This window comes from Sitophilus oryzae, unplaced genomic scaffold (genome assembly GCF_002938485.1).
Source record: "Sitophilus oryzae breed Bouriz unplaced genomic scaffold, Soryzae_2.0 scaffold_497_pilon_pilon, whole genome shotgun sequence".
Classification (NCBI taxonomy): domain Eukaryota; kingdom Metazoa; phylum Arthropoda; class Insecta; order Coleoptera; family Curculionidae; genus Sitophilus; species Sitophilus oryzae.
The window spans coordinates 1,190,720-1,210,966 of NW_022147081.1; the positions used below are offsets into that span (position 1 = coordinate 1,190,720).

The following is a 20,247-nucleotide window of genomic DNA, read 5'->3' on the forward strand; positions in this document are numbered from 1 at the left end:
CCCTATAACATTTTTATTTTTTCAGATAAAAAAACGAAATTTGGTATGTTAGCATATGACATAAATTAGGATTAATTGACGTATTCAATTGTTTTTGGTCACTTCCTGTTTCACCGGTAATGACTACAGCTTTTGATTTTTAAAGGGCACTCTCGGTATTTTTTTACTTTATTTGTTAGAAAATGACATTCTGAATAAAATGACATATCATATATCAACTTTTGACATTTTCGCTTAATAAAAAATCTTATTTTAAATTTCAATCGAGAATGCCATGGCTATGTTAAAAACATTAATTCTTAATCAAGGAGCTTTGGAAAAATAGATTTGATTGTCTAATGTTTTTAGTGTCTTGTCCTAGCCGGTTAAAAAATGCCAAAATCGTATTTTTAATCATATCTCAATTTTTTCAAATGGAACGAGGATGGCTCATTAGCATATTTGAAAAAAAAAACATTTTTTTACGAATAATTTGATTCCACACACTTGGTATATCAAGTCAAATTTTCGTTACAAACCGCAAGTTAAAATTTAAAAATAAACCATATGCAACAATGTCAAAAGTTGACATATGATTATGTCATTTTATTCAGAATGTCATTTTCTAACGAATAAAGTATAAAAATACCGAGGGTAATATTTAAAAGTCAAAAGTTGTAGTAATTTCCGGTGAAACAGGAAGTGACTGAAAACAATTAAATACGTCAATCAATCCTAATTTATATCATATACTAATATACCAAATCTAGTTTTTTTTATCTAAAAAAATAAAAAAGTTATACAGGTGAGCCACTTTTGAGACGCACCCGGTATAGTGACTTCTAATGCACGATCAGCCTGGGACACCCTGTATACATGGCTTATATTTTCTTATTCTACACCTTTTAATTGGTAAACAAGAGCAGTTTTATAAAATCGGATATGACGAAAATCGTCAATTTTCATGACTATAAATATGTATGAGAAAATGTCCCAATTTTTTATATTTTTTCAAATGCCTTAGATAAAAGCATAGTAAACATAGTTATAAAAGTATGAATATTTCAGAATTGGTAGAAAATTTTATGTGGACAGTATTAATAAAGTCGATGGAATTGGCCAAAAATTGCCAATTTTCATGACTTTATGTATGGAAAAAAGTCAAAAAATGCTCATTTTGTCTATTTTTTATACATATTCTAAGTCCTTAAAAACATAGTAAACATAAGTAAATAATAAATAAATAAATGCCTTTATTGTCAAAAAATTTTACAATTTGTAGACAAAGGTAGAGTAAACAAACAAAGTAAACAAACAATGTACACAAACAAACAAACAAAAGATAATACAAAACATTATACAAATAATATTGTCAGTCTTATTGTTTAAAATAAACATTTATATAAATGTTTACAATGTCAAAGAATAAAAAAAAATAATATTCAAAAATATTTAGTTAGTTTATAGTAAATATCAATGACCTCTAAATAAATTTATTTCGGTGTCATTGGTAAATATACCAATAGCAAACATTAGACCAGTGTTTACAAGATCAAATTCGATTATCAAAATATAATTCATTTACAGCCTAGAAAGCCATGTCTAGTAAATAACAGTTCAATGCTTGGCGAAATGAAGAAAATGATGTTATGGATTTGATTTCAAATGGCAGGTGATTGTGCATTTTTCTCGAGTTGTATAATATGGAACTTTTAACTAACTCTGAGCGTGGGGTAGGTAGATAAAGATATTGCTCCGCATTACTGAGTGGATAAGTGTGAGATGGCCTTTCTTGAGAAGCTGATACATGCTTACGTATTAGGCAAACGGATTCAAATATAAATAAGGAAGGAAGAGTTAATATTTTTAATTTTTTAAAAAAGTCCTGGCAATGAGTTCTGCTGTTCTGCTGTATACTCACAAAATTATAAAAATGATAATAATTGTAGTAAATTTTCTGTAGATTCAGAATAATATATACATCTTTGAAGGCTTAGGTACTTTACCATCAAACAATCGAATTCCTTTGCACAAAAAAAAGAATCTCAAAACTTGAAACAGCATATTAGAAAATCAAATAGAATTTTGAGGTAATTGTACAACGAAAAAAAAAATGAATCTTAGTAACTTCAGTTCAGTCATGGAATAGTAATATAGCCATAGAATCCAAACGAAATTTCCGCAATCTTATTTTAATATTCCCGCCGCAAATTTTTACAGTGCCCTGTCGTGCAATTGGTGCACAGTCTTTGGCCGCGTCCGGCCACCGGCTTAAAATGCATCGCTACGTTCGAATCGTTAATTTCCGAGTACGGCCATTTTGTGCATTCTTGCCTCGGTTCCTAGTTAAATGAGTCTTGGGATTGTCGGCCGGCCAGAATGCTGGGCTTGGATCGGGACCAAATTGCATTAGGACGCGATCGATTCGACATTCACTCGATATATATTTATCGGTGGTCTTTCAGGATCTTGGTCGATTTGTGTTTAGAGTAAGGAAAGTAAATAGGGTACGATTGGAAATATGTATACAGTATGTCCACGGAGTGTCTTTAAAAATGACAAACCTTTATTATTAAATTTTTGAGAAAAAAGTATTTTTTATAAATATTTCTCTTTTCCATACCGTTTAACTAACGAATAATTCTTCTTCTTCAGATGCCTATCCATTCACTGGATGTTAGCGACCACATGTTGAAACCTGTCTCTATCTCTTGCGGTGTTTATGAGCTCTCCTATAGTCTTCAGACCGGTCCACTGTCTGATGTTTCTCGCCCATGACAGCTGTTTTCTACCTATTCCCCTCTTGCCTTCTATTTTTCCTTCAAATATGAGCTGCAGAACGTTGTATTTTTCATTTCGAACTATGAGTCCTAAGTGGGAGGTCTTCCGTTTTTTAATTATATTTAATAGTTCTCTCTCCTTCTGCATCATATTGAGTACTTACATTAGTTATCCTATCGGTCCACGATATTTTCAAGAGACACCTGTATATCCACATCTCAAAGGCTTCTAATTTATTTATAGTATTAGTTTTCATGGTCCACGCTTCCATCCCATAGAGCCGGACGGACCATACGTAGCACTTTGCATATCGTAGACGCAGCTGCAGTTGGATGTCTCTGCAGTTCAGTACGTTTTTGAACTTAAGAAATGCTGCGCGCGCTTTTTCTATTCTTGTTCTAATTTCTCGCTCAGGGTTCCAGTCCGCATGCAGCCAACAGCCAAGATACTGATATTTTTCCACCCGTTCTATAAGTTGATTTCCTATGCTGAGGGTTGAGTTCGCATACCTTAGTTTGTCACGGCTAATGATCATGAATTTGGTTTTATTAGCGTTGATGTTTAATCAGAGATATGGAAGTGGGAGAATGAGCTTCGACGAGTGCGCATCCAAATTTTTGTCGACGGCAAGATGGCAGACATCTTCCAGGTCTCGCTGTCACTTCCCCTCTTTAATTGACATCTGTTTGTTTTGTTTTGTTTTTCGTTTGTGTTGTTATCTAGTTAAAATTTATTATTATCTCAATTATTCTAAACACTAATTCAAAAAGGATTGTTGTATATTCATAGTCATTCTAAGAAAGCTAATACGCCGGGAATAATGATTAGTTTTCATGTGTAAGTTTATACAACATAATTGTGTTTACAGATGATTCAAAACTGTTTATTTTTAGTTTTCCTAAAGGCGATTTGTAAAAATCGTGATTGTAATTGGGAATGGTCAAAAATAAGTGTATGATGTGGCCATTTAAAGAGGATGTTTTTATTACGTGTGGAGGAAGAAGATACTTGGAATCAGTGTTCGTGCTTCTGTAAAACAGTGCACTCTTATAGTGTCCATGAAAGCACAAGTTCAAGTGTACCAGAAATATATCAAATAAGATTGGTCCTTACTTGACAAGAAGATTATTTGGAGGAAAAGAAAACATAAGATAGGGTATTTTAATCGAACAGCGAAAATTTAACACTTTTATTGTAAAGTTTGTTGTAGGTAGTTGTAGTTTTGTGCTAAATATTTCTAACATTAGCAGCAGCCGTGTTCAGAGTGTCAAGAGGAGGAGAATTCAGTTAATTAGATTTATGCACAGTTACAGGTATGAAGGCTTTTTCAAACATAGTATCGAGTTCTATAGTCAACATTTTTAGTATTCCTACAACTGTAAAAACAAGGAACATTGTGACTGAAAAACTGCAAGATTTATATAGGAAGAAAGGGTATTATGCCAATAAGAAAATTAAATCTGTAGGCAGAAGTTTCTTATTTAAAAACTGTTATGGGGCATATATTAATTTGTATCTGTGCCACAAATCACTGAGAAAAATCATATAATATTCATAATTGTTAACGAGATGATATTTAAAGAGTGTTAAAAATGAGATTATTAGTCATGAAGCTTACAATGTTACTTTGTTTCAATATTACAATTTTTTTCTTGTAAAATCTATGATGAAGCTCAAAAGCATTTTGCAATGGCCTTAAATTGTGAGCCAAGATTTATAGCAAAGGTATTTGATGCAATGAAACTTAATCAGAGGATTGTCAATCCCATGTTTTTAAATAGATAAAATACAGGCCAAAGTTGACAATATTACAGTTGAGAAGAAACTATTTTATCTTAAAAAAAAATTCTTAAAATTATGAGATCATATAATCTAATTTTCTTAATAATAAATTAGGTATATGTATGTTGTACATACAGAATTTTGGTATGGACAAATAAGGATCGACAAGCTTCTTTTGTGCAAAAAATAAATTATTTTTTGTAGTATTAAGACAAACGATAATGTGTTTTACAAACTTACCGGTAACAGTTTTTTTTATAATAAAATATTTAGGAATAATTTGGGTTGTTTATCAATATATTAATGACTTGAATTTTGACAAATTGAATTTGTATCAAAATAATTTTACGAAATATAAAATTGATGTTCTATTACAAGACTCAGTTTTTTTTGTCGACAAAACCAGGATAAATTCTAATAATAATACCCATAATAAAATCAATGATGTTTATGTATTATGAAAATATTTGTTAGAAGACATGTTATGTAACAATTTTTGTAACACAATTTGAAGGGACGAATAAAAAAAATAAAACAAAAACATATTTTTTCTAGGTTTATATTAAAAATACAAGGTAAGTAATCATCAAAAATAATTATGCACCAAATGTTTTTTATGAATATACAACTTGAACAAAAAGTTGTTTAGAACAATTTTTACCAAATTTGCAAAAATTTTAAATTGAAACGCGTAATTCTGTACAAGTAAACATGAAATAATTTAAATACTTATTTAATGGCATTTCGAGTGTTTAACGACGAAAAGGTCATCTGTCCGTAGCGTCTTTTGTCAGAATATTCGTATATTTAGTGTATTATATACCAATATTGTACGCAGTTTTGAAACTGATAATTAAATAAATCATATTAATGTTAACTAACCATAATAAATGATAGAATTTCACTAAATTTAAATTGCCCCCCGTATGGTTGAAAACAGCAAATTGATATTTGATTACTTATAGATTACCACCTATATACAAAATGACACGGAGACCTGGAATATGGCGCCCAACTTGATTAGACCTTCCGCGCATGTTGAAGCTCATTTTCTATCCCTTCTATTTCTCTGTGTTTAGTCCATATCTCTTGCTAGCTATATTTAGGCGGGTACAAATGTCTTTTAATTCATTCAAATTGTTTGCTAGCAATACGGAGTCGGAACGAATAATAAAAAATATCAAAATATAGTAGGACTTTTTTTCCAAAAGTTATAAAAATGAAAATGGTAGATATGAAATTTTATTTTTATTTTAACAGACCAAAAAGTCAAAAAAATTCGCTAAAAATTAGTTCAAAAAGCACCAAATTTGACTAGTACATCAAAATATATTGAGCCTTAAAATACATGAAAACTCCTTAAGATGCATGTTTTTCGAACCTGTGATTGTACAGGGTGCGTCAACGATACAATAAATCGCAAACTATTAAAAATAAGTATGTGACATATTTAATAACACCAATAAACAAAGTGTGCCATTAAAAAAATTTACGATTTATTTAAGTAGTTGAAATTCATAAATAATATGAACACCCTGTAGATTCTAACTAAAATATCTTTACATGTATCTTTCTTGATCTCTATAAAATTCTTCTACCAAATTTTAATTGTCCAACTTAAGAAAAAATGGCATCACTGACAATTTTTTACCACTTACTAAGTTTTGTTCAAACAAATTGAAATATTACAAAAATTATTAATTTTAGATATACGAATATAACCAGTGGCGGGAAAGTGCAATAGTAAAAGCGGTTCCACCGTTTCCACGGAAATTTCAAATAACATAGTTCCAGCCCTAGCCGCTAGGTGATTTGGTTTGGGTTTTTAATTTTTAGGTTAAGAAGTTGCTACTTGTTATTGCCAGATGGCGTTAAATTAGAATTTTGTTGTAGTTTCAATAGTTTCCAACGGCCATTGTTATACTATTATCAAATTCTCAAAAAATATGTCATCATATTATCAAATGATTATCGAAACGATTTTCAAAGTATAATTTCTATTATGTCCTTTAATTAGACAATTATTTTTGTTTGCGGCCCTAAAATATAATGTAAGTCTTAATTTTTATTTGGATTTAGTCTATTTATAAAACTTTGTTCTTGTTTTGTTATAATGAACGATGTTGATATATTTGACTTCTATTTTTTTGTGTAATTTTACTATTATATTTTATTTTTGACACATACAGTAACACATAGTAAAGCTTTGCATTAAATTTATTAATATTGTGTAAAAAATAACTTTTAAGATGGTTTTCATATTTAAAATGATAGTTTCAAGTGAAATTACCTAAATGAGCGTATTTAAATTCAGACCCTCTCAATAAATAGCGTCACTAACATCGAACCATTTTTAGTAAGGCACTTTCCTTTGTATTTCTTGGTATATTCTTTGTATATAACATTATACAGGGTGGTCCAAACTGTTTTCCGGAAACTTCGGCAGCATATTCTGCAGATAAAAATAAGTAAAAAAGTTCCGAAAATGCTTAGTTCGGAGATACAGGGTGCAGAAGTTTCATTTTTATTTCAATTTTTTTCAAATAATTTCTGAAGTAACGTCAATATTTGGATGAAAATTGATGTCTGGGAGTTTTTTGACATGAGAAATTTGATTTATGTGTCAATATTACTCCACATATGTCCATACTCCACATACGTCCATACCTGTATAAAACTACTGATTGAAAAAAATGACATTTCCGTGATTTTTTATGTAAAAAATGTCTCTAGGTAAAAATCGCAACGAGCAACCGTTCTTAAGATATTTAGAATGGAATTAGTCAATACATGTCATTATTGACAAAAAAAATGAACATGAAGTTATTTGACTGAAAGGATAAATTTGGGTACTTTGGGAACAGGTACGGAGAAAAAGTTATTACTCTTCAAATCAGTTAAAAAATATGTAAGTGGCGCCAGATGTCATATTAACATCAAAACCAAATTTCTCATGCAAAAAACTCCCAGACACCAATTTTCATCCAAATATCGAGGTTAGTTCAGAAATTATTTGGAAAAAAATCGAAATAAAAATGAAACTTCTACACACTGTATCTCCGAAACTAAGCATTTGAAGACATACATTTTTACGAACTTTTTACTTATTTTTATTTGCAAAATATGCTGCAGAAGTTTCCGGAATGCCGTTCGAACCACCCTGTATATAAAAAAGTTATAGAATTTTAGGCAGAATCTAAAAATAGAATAAAAAATAGGGCGTTGTCACACTTTTTTGAAGAACCCTTTATAATCATTTTAGAATGTATATCTTAACCATCTCGATAACTTCTCGCTCCCACTCTTGCCCTTTGATGGAGATGAGTCAGGTTGTTTCTTGGTTTCTTAACTCTACCATCGTAAGATTTAGGTTTTTGGTGAGGTTGTCTCCTCTCTGCGGTTAAACCAAGACCACCCCACACCCTTTACCCGTGAGACATGACCACATTCCGTAGAGGGTGCCTGGTATGACGAATAGAGGTAGCCCTGTCCGGCATCATTATATGTCTTGGTGCAATTCCCTAGCCACTACATTACAGCCAGGGACAAGACGATGAGTGAGATGCTTGGTAGACTAAGCCAAGCGCTAGGGGGATTCCCCCCAGCACCTGATCAGGAGCTTCCCCACCAACGACAAGGTCTTGTATCTCCTAGAGGAAGCTGCCAACAGTAGGAGACCAATGAAATCACACATGGTTAATAAAACTCATTCATTGTTGTACTTTTGTCCTTGCGGTGTGGACAACTTGTCACAAGTTTTCCTTGTCAGAATTCCCCATTTTTGTCTCAAGTTTGTCTTGTTTTGTCTCAAAATCGTGTTTACTTTTTGTCGCCTTGGTCTGGACCTGGCATAATATTGTATGGGAACAAATTCTGTGTTTTATATTTTTACCTTTACGTATGATATCCATTTTATCCGGTTACTTTAAACAGATCAAGTATAAAAATTTACTTTCCTTAGTCTATACCGGGTGCGTCTCAAAAGTGGCTCACCTCAGCTATAACTTTTTTACTTTTTCAGATAAAAATACGAGATTTGGTATGTTAGTATATGATAGCCACGACATTTGCTCCTAAATATCTCCTTACAAAGATATTTAATATTTTTTTGTAAACCTCGAAACAAATCAGATAATAGACTTTATCATTGACCCACCCTGTTTACTACAAGTTATAATTTTTAAAAGTTTAGGATTATGTATTATTGGTAATATTGTTAGCAAAACGCGCATCCAGAATTTTAAAAAGTGTCACTAAATATATTTTCGAGATAAATTAAAGTTCGTTATCCTTTCAAAAATTGCTGCCTCTAATTAAACATTTTATACGAAAACTCTGGCAATCCTTTATCCTAATTGCTTTCTACTTTTATAATTAGCGGCCTGAATAAATATTTACTTTATATTTACCCTTTTCTCACCGACATCGCTCATCGCGCAAAATCCCTCAAATAATTTTAATTCAAACATTAAATCCCTTTAAAGACAGGAATTTCAGACATATTTATATCCATCCAGTAAACCGTATCCAAATAAGTATGAAATTAGCACAGGTCTTTATTTTGGGCAAATAGATTGACGCGATCCCTAATTCTTGTGATGGTGTCTTAACAAGCTTAATTTTTATTGTAAAATATACAAAGTGTTTCAAAAAACATGAGTCATGTATCGTGGAGAGATTACTCGCTTAAAATATGATTTATATTTTATATCAACCTAGGTCCGATTTTGCTTTGTTTCGTTGCTACAGGGTTTTAAAGTTTTATTATAATTTTCTTCCAAGTGCTTTTAGATATTCGAATGAAATTTTGAGGCTTAAAATTACTATATGAGCAACATAGCAACAGTTTTTTTAGAAGTTTATTTTTGTAAAAACAAAAACAGCACTGAACTGTCTGACTGAACAGAACAACGAAGTGAAAATTTAAGATTTAAGGTTATGGCTCAATACAGTTGCAAAAAGGTAGTGGCTCGACGTCCTACCAACGTAAGAACAAGGAAATCTAAACAACGTTGGAATTAGTAAAACACACGACGTTTGCATAACGTTTGAATAGGTCCAGAAAGTGACGTCGGAAAACTCTTTATTGCCCAACATTGTAACTACGTTTTCCGAATCACCTACAGATCACTTAAGCAAAAAAGGTTACAAGACAACGTTTATTCGACGTCGCAGAAGCTTTTACTCTGTTGCAGTACTAGTTCAACGTCGGCACAACGTTAGAACAACGTTTACATTTATTTTAATACCCAAGGTACGGAGCTAACTATTTTTTAATTAATCCAACGTTTTGTTTAGTAAATATGTGGTCGCAAGTCGTGAAATGCTACTTTGGAATATATTTCTAGTAATGTTTAGGTAACTGTTTTTTAATTTTTAATAAGTTACATAGGGTCTAGACGTTTTAGTCTTCAGCAAATGCTTTTTCTCAGGTTTCATGTTCATTTTACGACCAAACTTTGTAACGAACTTCATCAACTCCTCGCAACAGCAAAATGAAACGTAAAACCTTAATCCAAAGGGCAAGAGACCCTTCCCTACATTCCTCTATACAGTCTAAAGGGATAGTTTACGCAAAGAGCCAGTTATTTGTTTTGCTTTGGGGCGCAATCGTCCGTTTAGTCCAAGTTATTCTGGACGTATAGGACAAAAGGACCGTAAACAGTGAAGCGGAGCCCTTAACTGAGAGTAAATAAGTCTATAAAGGGTCGGTAGTGGGTTAGGGCCCAGTAACCCACTTCCTGCGTTTTCTACAAATAATTATTTTAGAAAATCTGTGATAAATGTTTTCGGTTTGTTAAGACAAGGGTTTGGGTACGAGTAAACATCGAGCATACGCAGTAAAGCCCTGTTTTAGTTCAAAGGGAGTAAGGGCAAATTTAAATTGCTTGCGGTTATATAATGGATTATGACGATGTCTAAAATTATCAATTATTAATTGTTCCTACGAAGGAAATACCTATTAGGGGTATTAGGGTTTGAATAATGGAATTACTATTCATAAAAATCATTTGTTTAGGATTAAACTAAGATTTTTTTATTTATTATTTTATATTACAGTACGATTGTTCTTACAATAGGAAAAACTTTTTTATTATTGATATTTTTTTATAAAAATGCATTCTTTATAAAAATTTTTGCTTGTTCTAAAATGGTTAATCCTGTTTATACTTTTCCAAATTTCCATACAGTTTTCAAAATTAAAACGCTTTTCAATGGTAATATTATTTTGTTTTCTGTCTTTGATAAATTATCACCGATAGAATTTTAATTAATGTCATATTATTTTGCCCTTTTAAAATGTGAAAGAAGCACAACATTATCCAGTTCAATGCTACGGAAAGGGTGATAGTAGTTATCGGAAAATGTGAACTTTAACAACAGCAAAAAATATGTTAATTATTGATACATCTCCAACGCATTTAATAGTGATTTAACAAACAAATAATGTTATTGACCAACGTAAATTAATGAATAAATAGCATGTATTAATAGTAGATATGATAATTTCGATTATAAAATAATTTAAGGAGAATAATCCTGGAAATATATTTCCAGAGGCTTTCAAATTGTTTGTTTTGTTTGTTACTACACCATTTACAAGTACTTGGGTTGAGAGACATTTTTCATGTTTGAAATGCATTAAAATTTATAGTAGAGATTCCATGAAAAATAAACGTTTATCGTCACTTGCCTTACTTTCAATCTAAAAAGATCTTTTCACAGCTCTTCAACAATCTGATGATTTTACTGATATAATAATAAACAACTTTTCTTTATTAAGAGACCTACTCATCAATTTAATATATAAAATATAATTATTCTTTCTCTCAATACTACCAATTTTTAAGTTTGCGTAAATAAATAAAAATAAAATAAAATTTCTACGATGTACATTATGTCAATCATTATGTCATTACGTTGAATGCTGTTATTTTCGCCTACCCAGTCAGACGGGTCACAAGCCGCCACTGATCCCTGTATATTACAGTTGGGGATTGGAACCCTGGGTGTTATAACAGCAATAAGAGACTAAATCACCACAATACACCAAAACACTTTTACTTTTACACTGGACGCGCGTTTCGTTAATCATGTTAGCATCATCAGCAGTTGATTAAAACTACGTTTTGACACATACAGTTTTAATTATCTGCTGATGATTCAACATGGTTAGCGAAACGCGCGTCCAGTGTAAAAGTAAAATTGTTTTAGTGTATTGTGGCGATTTAGTCTTCTATTTTGTTAAGATCCCTGTTATTTAAAAAATTATTCCGACAATACTCATACATACAGTTCATTAGAAGAAAAATTATGCATTAGTCTGCCATCTACATATTCTCCCGAAATATTCCGGAGTTAATATAAACATAACCTTTAATCTGGAAATTTTCGAAATTAGAATGTCAGGCATAATTTGGAGAAATTCATAAATATTTAAATTTATTCGGAAGTTTCGCAGAGCCAAACAGGTGTAGGACTCATAAGCGGGAATAAGTTGCCCGTCTTGGCAACCACTCCAACTCCCTAAGGAATTGCCAAGCGGTGCCAAGTTGAGACTATCGATTTTATTATCTACATATTACCTAACAAAAAAACTAATGTAGGTTTAGTCAGCACGTTCATCTTTAACTTTAAATTAATTGAGTCATTTTATTTGGGTTTTAGTCATGTCGTGGCTTTTCGGAAAATTACTTCCATTGATACATCAAAAAATACATTTAACAAGTGACAACTAACGTAGCTTCCGATATTTTTAATTAATAAGTGATAAAAGATTAAATAAGTGATAAAAGAAACATATTGTATTTTTACCGTTTTTCAAATAAGTGTATATTATAACTGAGTTATTTTACTTTGAAAAATTGCAAAAACATGATTTTTTGCTTAAATTTTGAGAACCACTGAATCTTTTCTGGGTTTTCTTTCTTGTAAATTTAATCTACTACACCTATGTTGCCATATTAACAAGAAATTGTGTTTTTAACCAAAAACTCTAATTTCCAAAAATAAATTCAAAATTTCCAAAAAAAATTTCAAAAAATTCCAATTTTTTTTCACGAAAAAAACCATATTCGTATTCCTGGGTTCTAAATATACCTACTACCCCTAAAAACATTTGCACTGATTTAGGATCAAATTTATGCAACAAGGAGATCAAAAAAATATTTATTTCTATTTGTTATAAAATCGCTCAAATCATTGTTATTTTTAATTAAAGCCTATGTCGAAACCCAAATAAAATTATTCCTTTTCAACAGTATATCATGTTCCTATACCTATACAATCTGGTTTCTTCAGTAAAGCCAATAAAAGGATACTAATTCTATTATAGCTGTTTCGTTTAAAGAAAATTGTTACTATGACAAATATTCAAACTTTATAAGTATCAATTAGATTTTACTTGCTAAATTTCTGAAATTGTCAAGGTAACGAAATTTTTGAAATGAGACTATAATAATAAAATTATTAATTTTTAAATAGTCTACTTAAAAAATTGGAAGATATAGGTAAAGGAATATGGATATATCGTTGAAAAGCTATTTTATTATAGTCTTATATTAGTCTTTTGATTTTTATAAATATATATCGGGTGCGTCTCAAAAGTGGCTCACCCCCTATAAGTTCTTTATTTTTTCAGATAAAAAAATATTGTTTTTGGTCACTTCCTGTTTCACCGGAAATGACTACAACTTTTGATTTTTAAATGGCACCCTTGGTATTTTTTTACTTTATTCGATAGAAAATGACATTCTGAATAGAATGACATATCATATGTCAACTTTTGACATTCTCGCTTAATAAAAAATTGTATTTTAAAATTCAATCTAGAGTGCCATGGCTATATTAAAAACACTAATTCTTAATCAAGGAAAAATAGATTTGATCGTCTAATGTTTTTAGTGTCTTTAATATCTCAATTTTTTCAAATGGAACGAGGGTAGCTCATTAGCATATTTGGAAAAAGCATTTTTTACGAATAATTTGATACCACACTTGGTATTTCGAGTCAAATTTTCGTTACGAACCGCAAGTTATAATTTCAAATAAACCATATGCGAAAATGTCAAAAGTTTACATATCATATGTCATTCTATTCAGAGTGACATTTTCTAACGAATAAAGTAAAAAAATACCGGGGGTGTCGTTTAAAAATCAAAAGTTGTAACTGACTACAGTAGTCATTTCCGGTAAAACCGGAAGTGACCGAAAACAATTTAATATGTCAATCAATCCTAATTTAAGTCATATACTAACATACCAAATCTCGTTTTTTTTTAAATAAAAAAGTTATAGGGTTTGGTTTGGAGACACTTTTGAGACTCAGCAATTTGATAACACACGGAAATAAACAATTTTTGGTTCTCTCTGTGTAATATCCAATAAGTTGATTAAGACAGATCGAATATATAGACTTTCGTTAACATATAACCCAAATTTTAATTTTTAAAATGTTCAATTCATGATTCTACCAATGCTTATTCAAGATCATGTTTTTGTCAATTTTACATATTTATGTTTTATTTATTATCTCAAAAAATGTTATAGATAGGTATAGGTTAGTATAATAATAGAAAAATTCTGAGATATGAAAGTAGTTTCCAAAAATGTAATAATATACCGGGTGTTCTACGTTACAAATGATGCGACAACACTGAAAATATATTTTAGATAGATGGAACAGGCGCCTTTATGTAGAATGAAGGTGAAGTGTCTATCACCGGTTCTCCATAAAAGTCTAACGTGCCATCGCCGTGAATCATCCTATATATGACATACTTACATTAGACTTTTTTAACAACTAAATCCATAAATAACCGTAACAATTTTAACTGTTATTTGCAAATAACTGTTCTAACAACCTCTGTGATATTTATATAATTAACTCCATCAGTGTTTACTTATTTCCAACAGACCTAAATCTAATGCCTACCTTGTGCCGGTGAGAATATGTTCAAATACAGACAATCCTCGCTCTGGTTCCTCAGATATGGAAGCAATCTCTTCAAGTACTCCAATCGTCCTTTGGGCATACGATCCAGTGCTGCCGTCTCGTTGGAGATATCCGGTAGTTTTTGGGGGCAAACTGGGCCCATTTTGTCGGACACCCTAACACCGTCCCATGGCGATGGGGTGCGCGTCGGACTGAAGCGATTTGATTGGACGGGCGGGGTGGCATATGGTACCCCCAGAAAAACCTAAAAAATGAATTCTATTAATATCTATTGGTTTTAGCATAATTTCTCGATTGCTTTTTTATATAGTTTGTAATTATATTAAAAAATACTGATACCATCACACTGGGATGAATACCTCTACACGATTTAATACCGTATGATCGAAAAAAAGGCGCCAAAGGTAATCAATATCTAGAAGTCGTTTAAAAAATTGACATCAAACTTTTCAGAAGTTAGCACTGTTTATAGAAAGATTAAAAAAGGATAAATCTATTTCCAAAAAAAAATATTTTTCTCCAGTTTTAAACCACTCTATTCAAAAATAATTTTTACTTATAGGAGTACTTTAAGCCTTTCTGGGATACAAACCTCGGAATTCCTTTACTGTGAACAAATTTTTATAAAACTTTTTGTATTGTATTGTTAATAAAATATATTACAAAGTTTACCCGTTTAAATTCGTTGCTTTCACTATAGTATTTAAATAAACACACATATACAAATGCATACATACAAAATGGCTCCGTATTCCGGAAAAGCTCTGTATCAGGATCCTATTTGAGATTTTCACTCCAAACCTTTTACAAAATATGTGTTTAATGATAGTTCACATTTCAAAAATATTTTTATAGATATACAGGGTGAGTCAAATATATATCTATATTTGTTTTGTTCAGTAAATTTGCTATAAAATTCTGATTCCAAAAATACCTTAATACCGTAGAGTATACTAAGTGGTGTTTGAATTACGACCACGTACATGAGTACGTCAACCTAGAAGTCCAGGAATCTTCGTAGGAGTACTTCTAATCGAGACGATCGACTCAGTGTAAGTTTATCGCTAAGAAACCGCCGCGCCGCGCCGTTTTCCAGCATAACAAATTGATAATGAATTGCACTTAAGGAACGTACATATTAACTAACGGACTATAAGAAGAAGATTGAATAAGAACTGCTTCGGGACCAGAACTTATTCCAACCACAGAACTTACTAGAAGTGAAACTAGAAAGAGAACTTACTAGAAAGAAGCCCATAAGCAAAGTTTTTTGTTTAGCACAAAAAATAATTTTTGTGCTAAACAAAAAAATAAATTAAATATAATTTGTGATATTATTTATTGTACCGTTAATACCTATACAAATTTAATTATTCAACATATTAATTTTACATATGACTGGATTTTATTAGGACGTGCTTTTGTTAGTTTTTAGTGCTTCATTGTTTGCATTAATAGGATGTATTCTAACGATTAATTATATTAAATATTAGTTGAATTTATTACATTATATGGTCAAAAAGGGGAACAATTATGCATAATACTAATACTAAATTTACAATAGCCTTAAAAAATATATATTTGTAATTGTGCTTCAATTGTTTTGCCAATAAAAATTATAATTATATAATAATATCATTTAAGTATCACAGTAAGTGCAAAAAATTAAACTGTTTTCATCAAAGACTACTTTACAACATTCTTTAGAAGAGCTCTAACAAAAATAAATACTCTAAGTAATTTATGTTCCGTCCCAAAAGGACTTCAACTTGTTCGACTGCGTCAAGAGACGTTACATATGGCACCCTCAGGAACGCCTTTAATGAGAAAGGTTTTTAAAGGATAAAATTTGTCTCTCAAATTTATTTTACGTTGATTAAAGATTTATGGCCAAGTAAAGCAAATGTCGCTAATATATATGTTCAAGTCTGAGCTTGTAGAATGTAGAATGTAGGGAAGGGGAGTTAATCACCGCAAACTTACAGATGTATTGTGTCTTCCTTTAACGAGTTATAACCCTTAATATAGTCTCAGGGCTTTTACAAAAAAAGTATCTAAAACGCTTTTACTGAGGATAGTTCTTCATCGCCGATATTAATCGTACCAAAGTTCGTGGCACGAATGGTTGTCATCTCGGCGCACTCAGTGTTGAGGTGTTCTGGTGTTTCTCATTTTTCCCACAGAATCTGCATTTGCCGTTGTTTCTTAGATTCAATCTACTGAGATGTTCGCTTAGGAGACAATCACAAGATCGTTCTTACTTAAATCCAGATGAATCTTGATTCTTCTCGATCATAAGTTTTTTCAAAAAGAGAAATTTCTTTGACTGTTTTCGACTCTTGGAGGATTCCCATTCCATGTTACGGAGTTCTTCAATGTTCTTGAGTTCCAGGTTTTCTAGCTAGATTGTTTGCATTTTCATTGTCTTCTATTATTTCGTGGGCTGGCATCTAGAGTAGTAGGACTTTATTATCTTCGCCTAATTTGTTGAGCTTCTCTAAGTAACCTTTGACTAACTCCGAAATGATGGTTACTGAGTTGGTCGCTTTTAATGCTGCTTCACTATTTTGGATAAGATGGCTGTTTCTTGTTTCCGATAATTCCCATTCTAAGATAAGTTTTACATACAAATAAACAAATTCTAGAGGCGTCGTTCTGGTATAGCAATGTATGTTCCATAGTAAATAAGGTCGACGAATTCTTTATCTCAATTAAAAAACACGATCCTCTATGCATATTAATAACTGAAACCTGGTTGAATGCTGACATTAGAAACAGTCTGATAGATATCAATGGTTATAATATTTTTAGGGAAGACCGCAATCAACAAAGAGGCGGTGGAGTGTGTGTTTTTGTAAAGGAACAAGTGAATGGACAGAAAATATACTCTAGTGTATCCAAAAAATATAGAACCATAAGTCCTATTGAATCAGTATGGCTGAACATCAAAATTGCTGGTTTAAGGTTTATTGTGGCATGTATATATAGGCCACCACACTCGAACGAAGAATCAGACAGGAATATGATAAATGTATTAGCTGAGGTGTGTGCAGAGGACGTACCAGTCTACATCACTGGAGACTTCAATTATGCTGAAATCAACTGGAACAATAAAACACTATATAGAACTGAGAAACTAAATCAACTGTTTTTGGACAGCTTTAATGAAACGAATATTTATCAAATAATAGATTTTTCCACACGTTTCAGGGGTGATCAGGATGCGCTTCTGGATTTGTTTCTAGTAAATAATAAGAAACTGATTTACAACATAGAAAGTGATTCACCATTGGGCCGCAGTGACCATTTGGTTATTACTGGAAAAACGCAACTCGAATATCCAACTAGATCTACCAATAAAATACGAAAACAAAACTTTTGGAAAGCCAACTATGAACAAATAAATGTATTTCTTGCAGAAAACTTGAATTTTGACCCTTCACATTTGGAAGAAAACAGATATGAAAAAATCACCAAAATTATTGACGAAGCTATTACAAAATTTGTCCCATTTACAACTAAAATAATCAATTCTAAAAAACCATGGATAAATCAGAATATTTTTAAAAAAATTACTAACAAACGAAAATTATGGGATAAATATATTAAATCGCCAACACCCGAAAACTATACTGCATACAGGACGGAAAACAACACTCGCAAGTGCTAGACAAAACTACGAAAAATCTATCGCCTCTTCCAGCTCACCAAAACAATTTTTTAAATATATTAATAGGACTCTGTCTACAAAAGTATCCAGTTTCACTCTTAAAAACCCCAACAATGGATTACCTATCATGGACGACTGTGACATTGCTGAGGAATTTGCACACCGGTTTGCATCAGTCTTTACGACAACCAATGACTCTTACATTCCAACGCTTTCACAGAGTTCTAGGCTTCTGCAAGAGATTACTAACATAGAATTTACAGAGCTCAACGTTAGCGAAGCCATAAAATCATTAAAAACTGACAGCAGCCCGGGTCCAGATAGTGTACCGACTGTTTTTCTTCAGAAATGTTGTCATGCCCTCGCACAACCTTTAGCATGTCTATTTAATGATTTACTAATATCTGGCAAATTTCCAGATACTTGGTCTCTTTCTTTCGTTACACCGCTTCACAAAAAGGGAGACAGACAGTTAGCTGGTAATTACCGACCAATTAGTCTAACTAGCTGCATCTGTAAATGCATGGAAAAGGTAATCATCCGCACACTTACTCCATACCTAATGGAAAAAGATGTCTTACCCAGCACACAGCATGGATTTCTTCCTGGTCGATCCACAATAACGAACATGACATCTTGTCTTAGCGATTGGACAGCAGCCTTTGATAGAAACCAACAAACAGACGTCATCTATCTTGACTTTGAAAAGGCATTTGATAAAGTACCCCACCAGATGCTTCTTTATAAACTAAACCACTACGGCATAAGAGGGAATTTATTCAAACTTATATCAAACTTCCTAACCCGACGCTACTTCCAAGTCAGAATAAACGGATCTCTTTCAACTAAACACAAAGTGACCAGCGGTGTCCTCAAGGCTCTGTGTTGGGCCCACTGTTGTTCCTCCTGTATATCAGCGATCTGGCAAGAGGCATAAAAACGAATATCATATTTTTTGCGGATGATACAAAGTTATATGCAAATCCCGAAACGAGCTACGTCAATCTTCAGCATGATCTAAGGTTGGTGGAATCCTGGGCCAAACAATGGAGAATGAAACTGAATGAGGACAAATGCACTGTTCTTAGCATTGGAATGAATTGTACGCACAAAACCTACACCCTAAATGAATTAAGTCTAAGACATGTAGAACAACAGGAAGATCTAGGGATTACAGTTACTGGAAACCTAAAATGGTATGTGCATATATCAAAGATTACTAAAAAAGCAAATTCTCTTCTTTATTTCATTCAAAGAGCATTTCAAGACCGCTCTATTGATCTTATTTTAAAGATATACAAGTCCTACATTAGACCCAAAATAGAATATGGTCAAATAATATGGAGTCCCTATTTTCAGAAGGATATTGATCTCATCGAGAAAATTCAACGCAAGGTGACAAAAATGCCCCATGAACTTAAGGATCTAGAGTATGAAGATCGTCTTGCGATGTTAAATCTCACCACATTAAAACAGAGGCGTTTGCGGGGGGACTTGATAGAGACTTACAAAATTCTAAATTGTTTCTACACTTGCCCATTAAATATATACCATCCTTGCCAAACTCCACAACTTAGAGGCCACAGCAGACGCCTGGAAAAGGAAAGATCGTCCAAACTCCAGCGAAAAAATTTTTTGACTAACCGCATAGTGTACCCGTGGAACTCGCTGTCAGAAGAAAGTGTTTCAGTACCAACTCTCAACTCATTTAAAAACAAAATTGATCAAGAAATGAATACCTTGAGTTCTGTACATTTGCATTACGGCCAGTAAACTCGAAAAAATTACGCGCAACATAAAAAGACAGTAGACTCATCGGTATTTTTATACCGCTTTCTATTGTGTAAATAATAATAATAATAATAATAATAATAATAATATCTTTCAATAGCATATATTTCTACCTGAAGGTTGCTAGGTAGGTGCCCATTGGTTCGGAGAATTTAGTTTTAGGTCCACGTACTCCTATCCCTGTTCTTGCCTTGTTTTTATAGGCATCAGTATACCATATTATGGTATGATATTTTACTAGCTGAGCAAAGGATTCTCTAAATCCCAGCTTACCAAAAATTTAAGATTA

The 20,247-nt window shown here is 32.0% G+C and overlaps 1 protein-coding gene across 1 annotated transcript in view; it reads right to left on the reverse strand.

Moving 5' to 3' along the window:
• Window positions 1–20,247, reverse strand: part of LOC115886805 (neuroligin-4, X-linked-like) — a 296,223-nt gene that overhangs the window by 270,397 nt on the left and 5,579 nt on the right. The window contains exon 2 of the mRNA XM_030906097.1: window positions 14,477–14,741. Coding sequence (XP_030761957.1) covers window positions 14,477–14,741 — 265 coding nt within the window. The remainder of the gene's footprint in view (window positions 1–14,476; window positions 14,742–20,247) is intronic.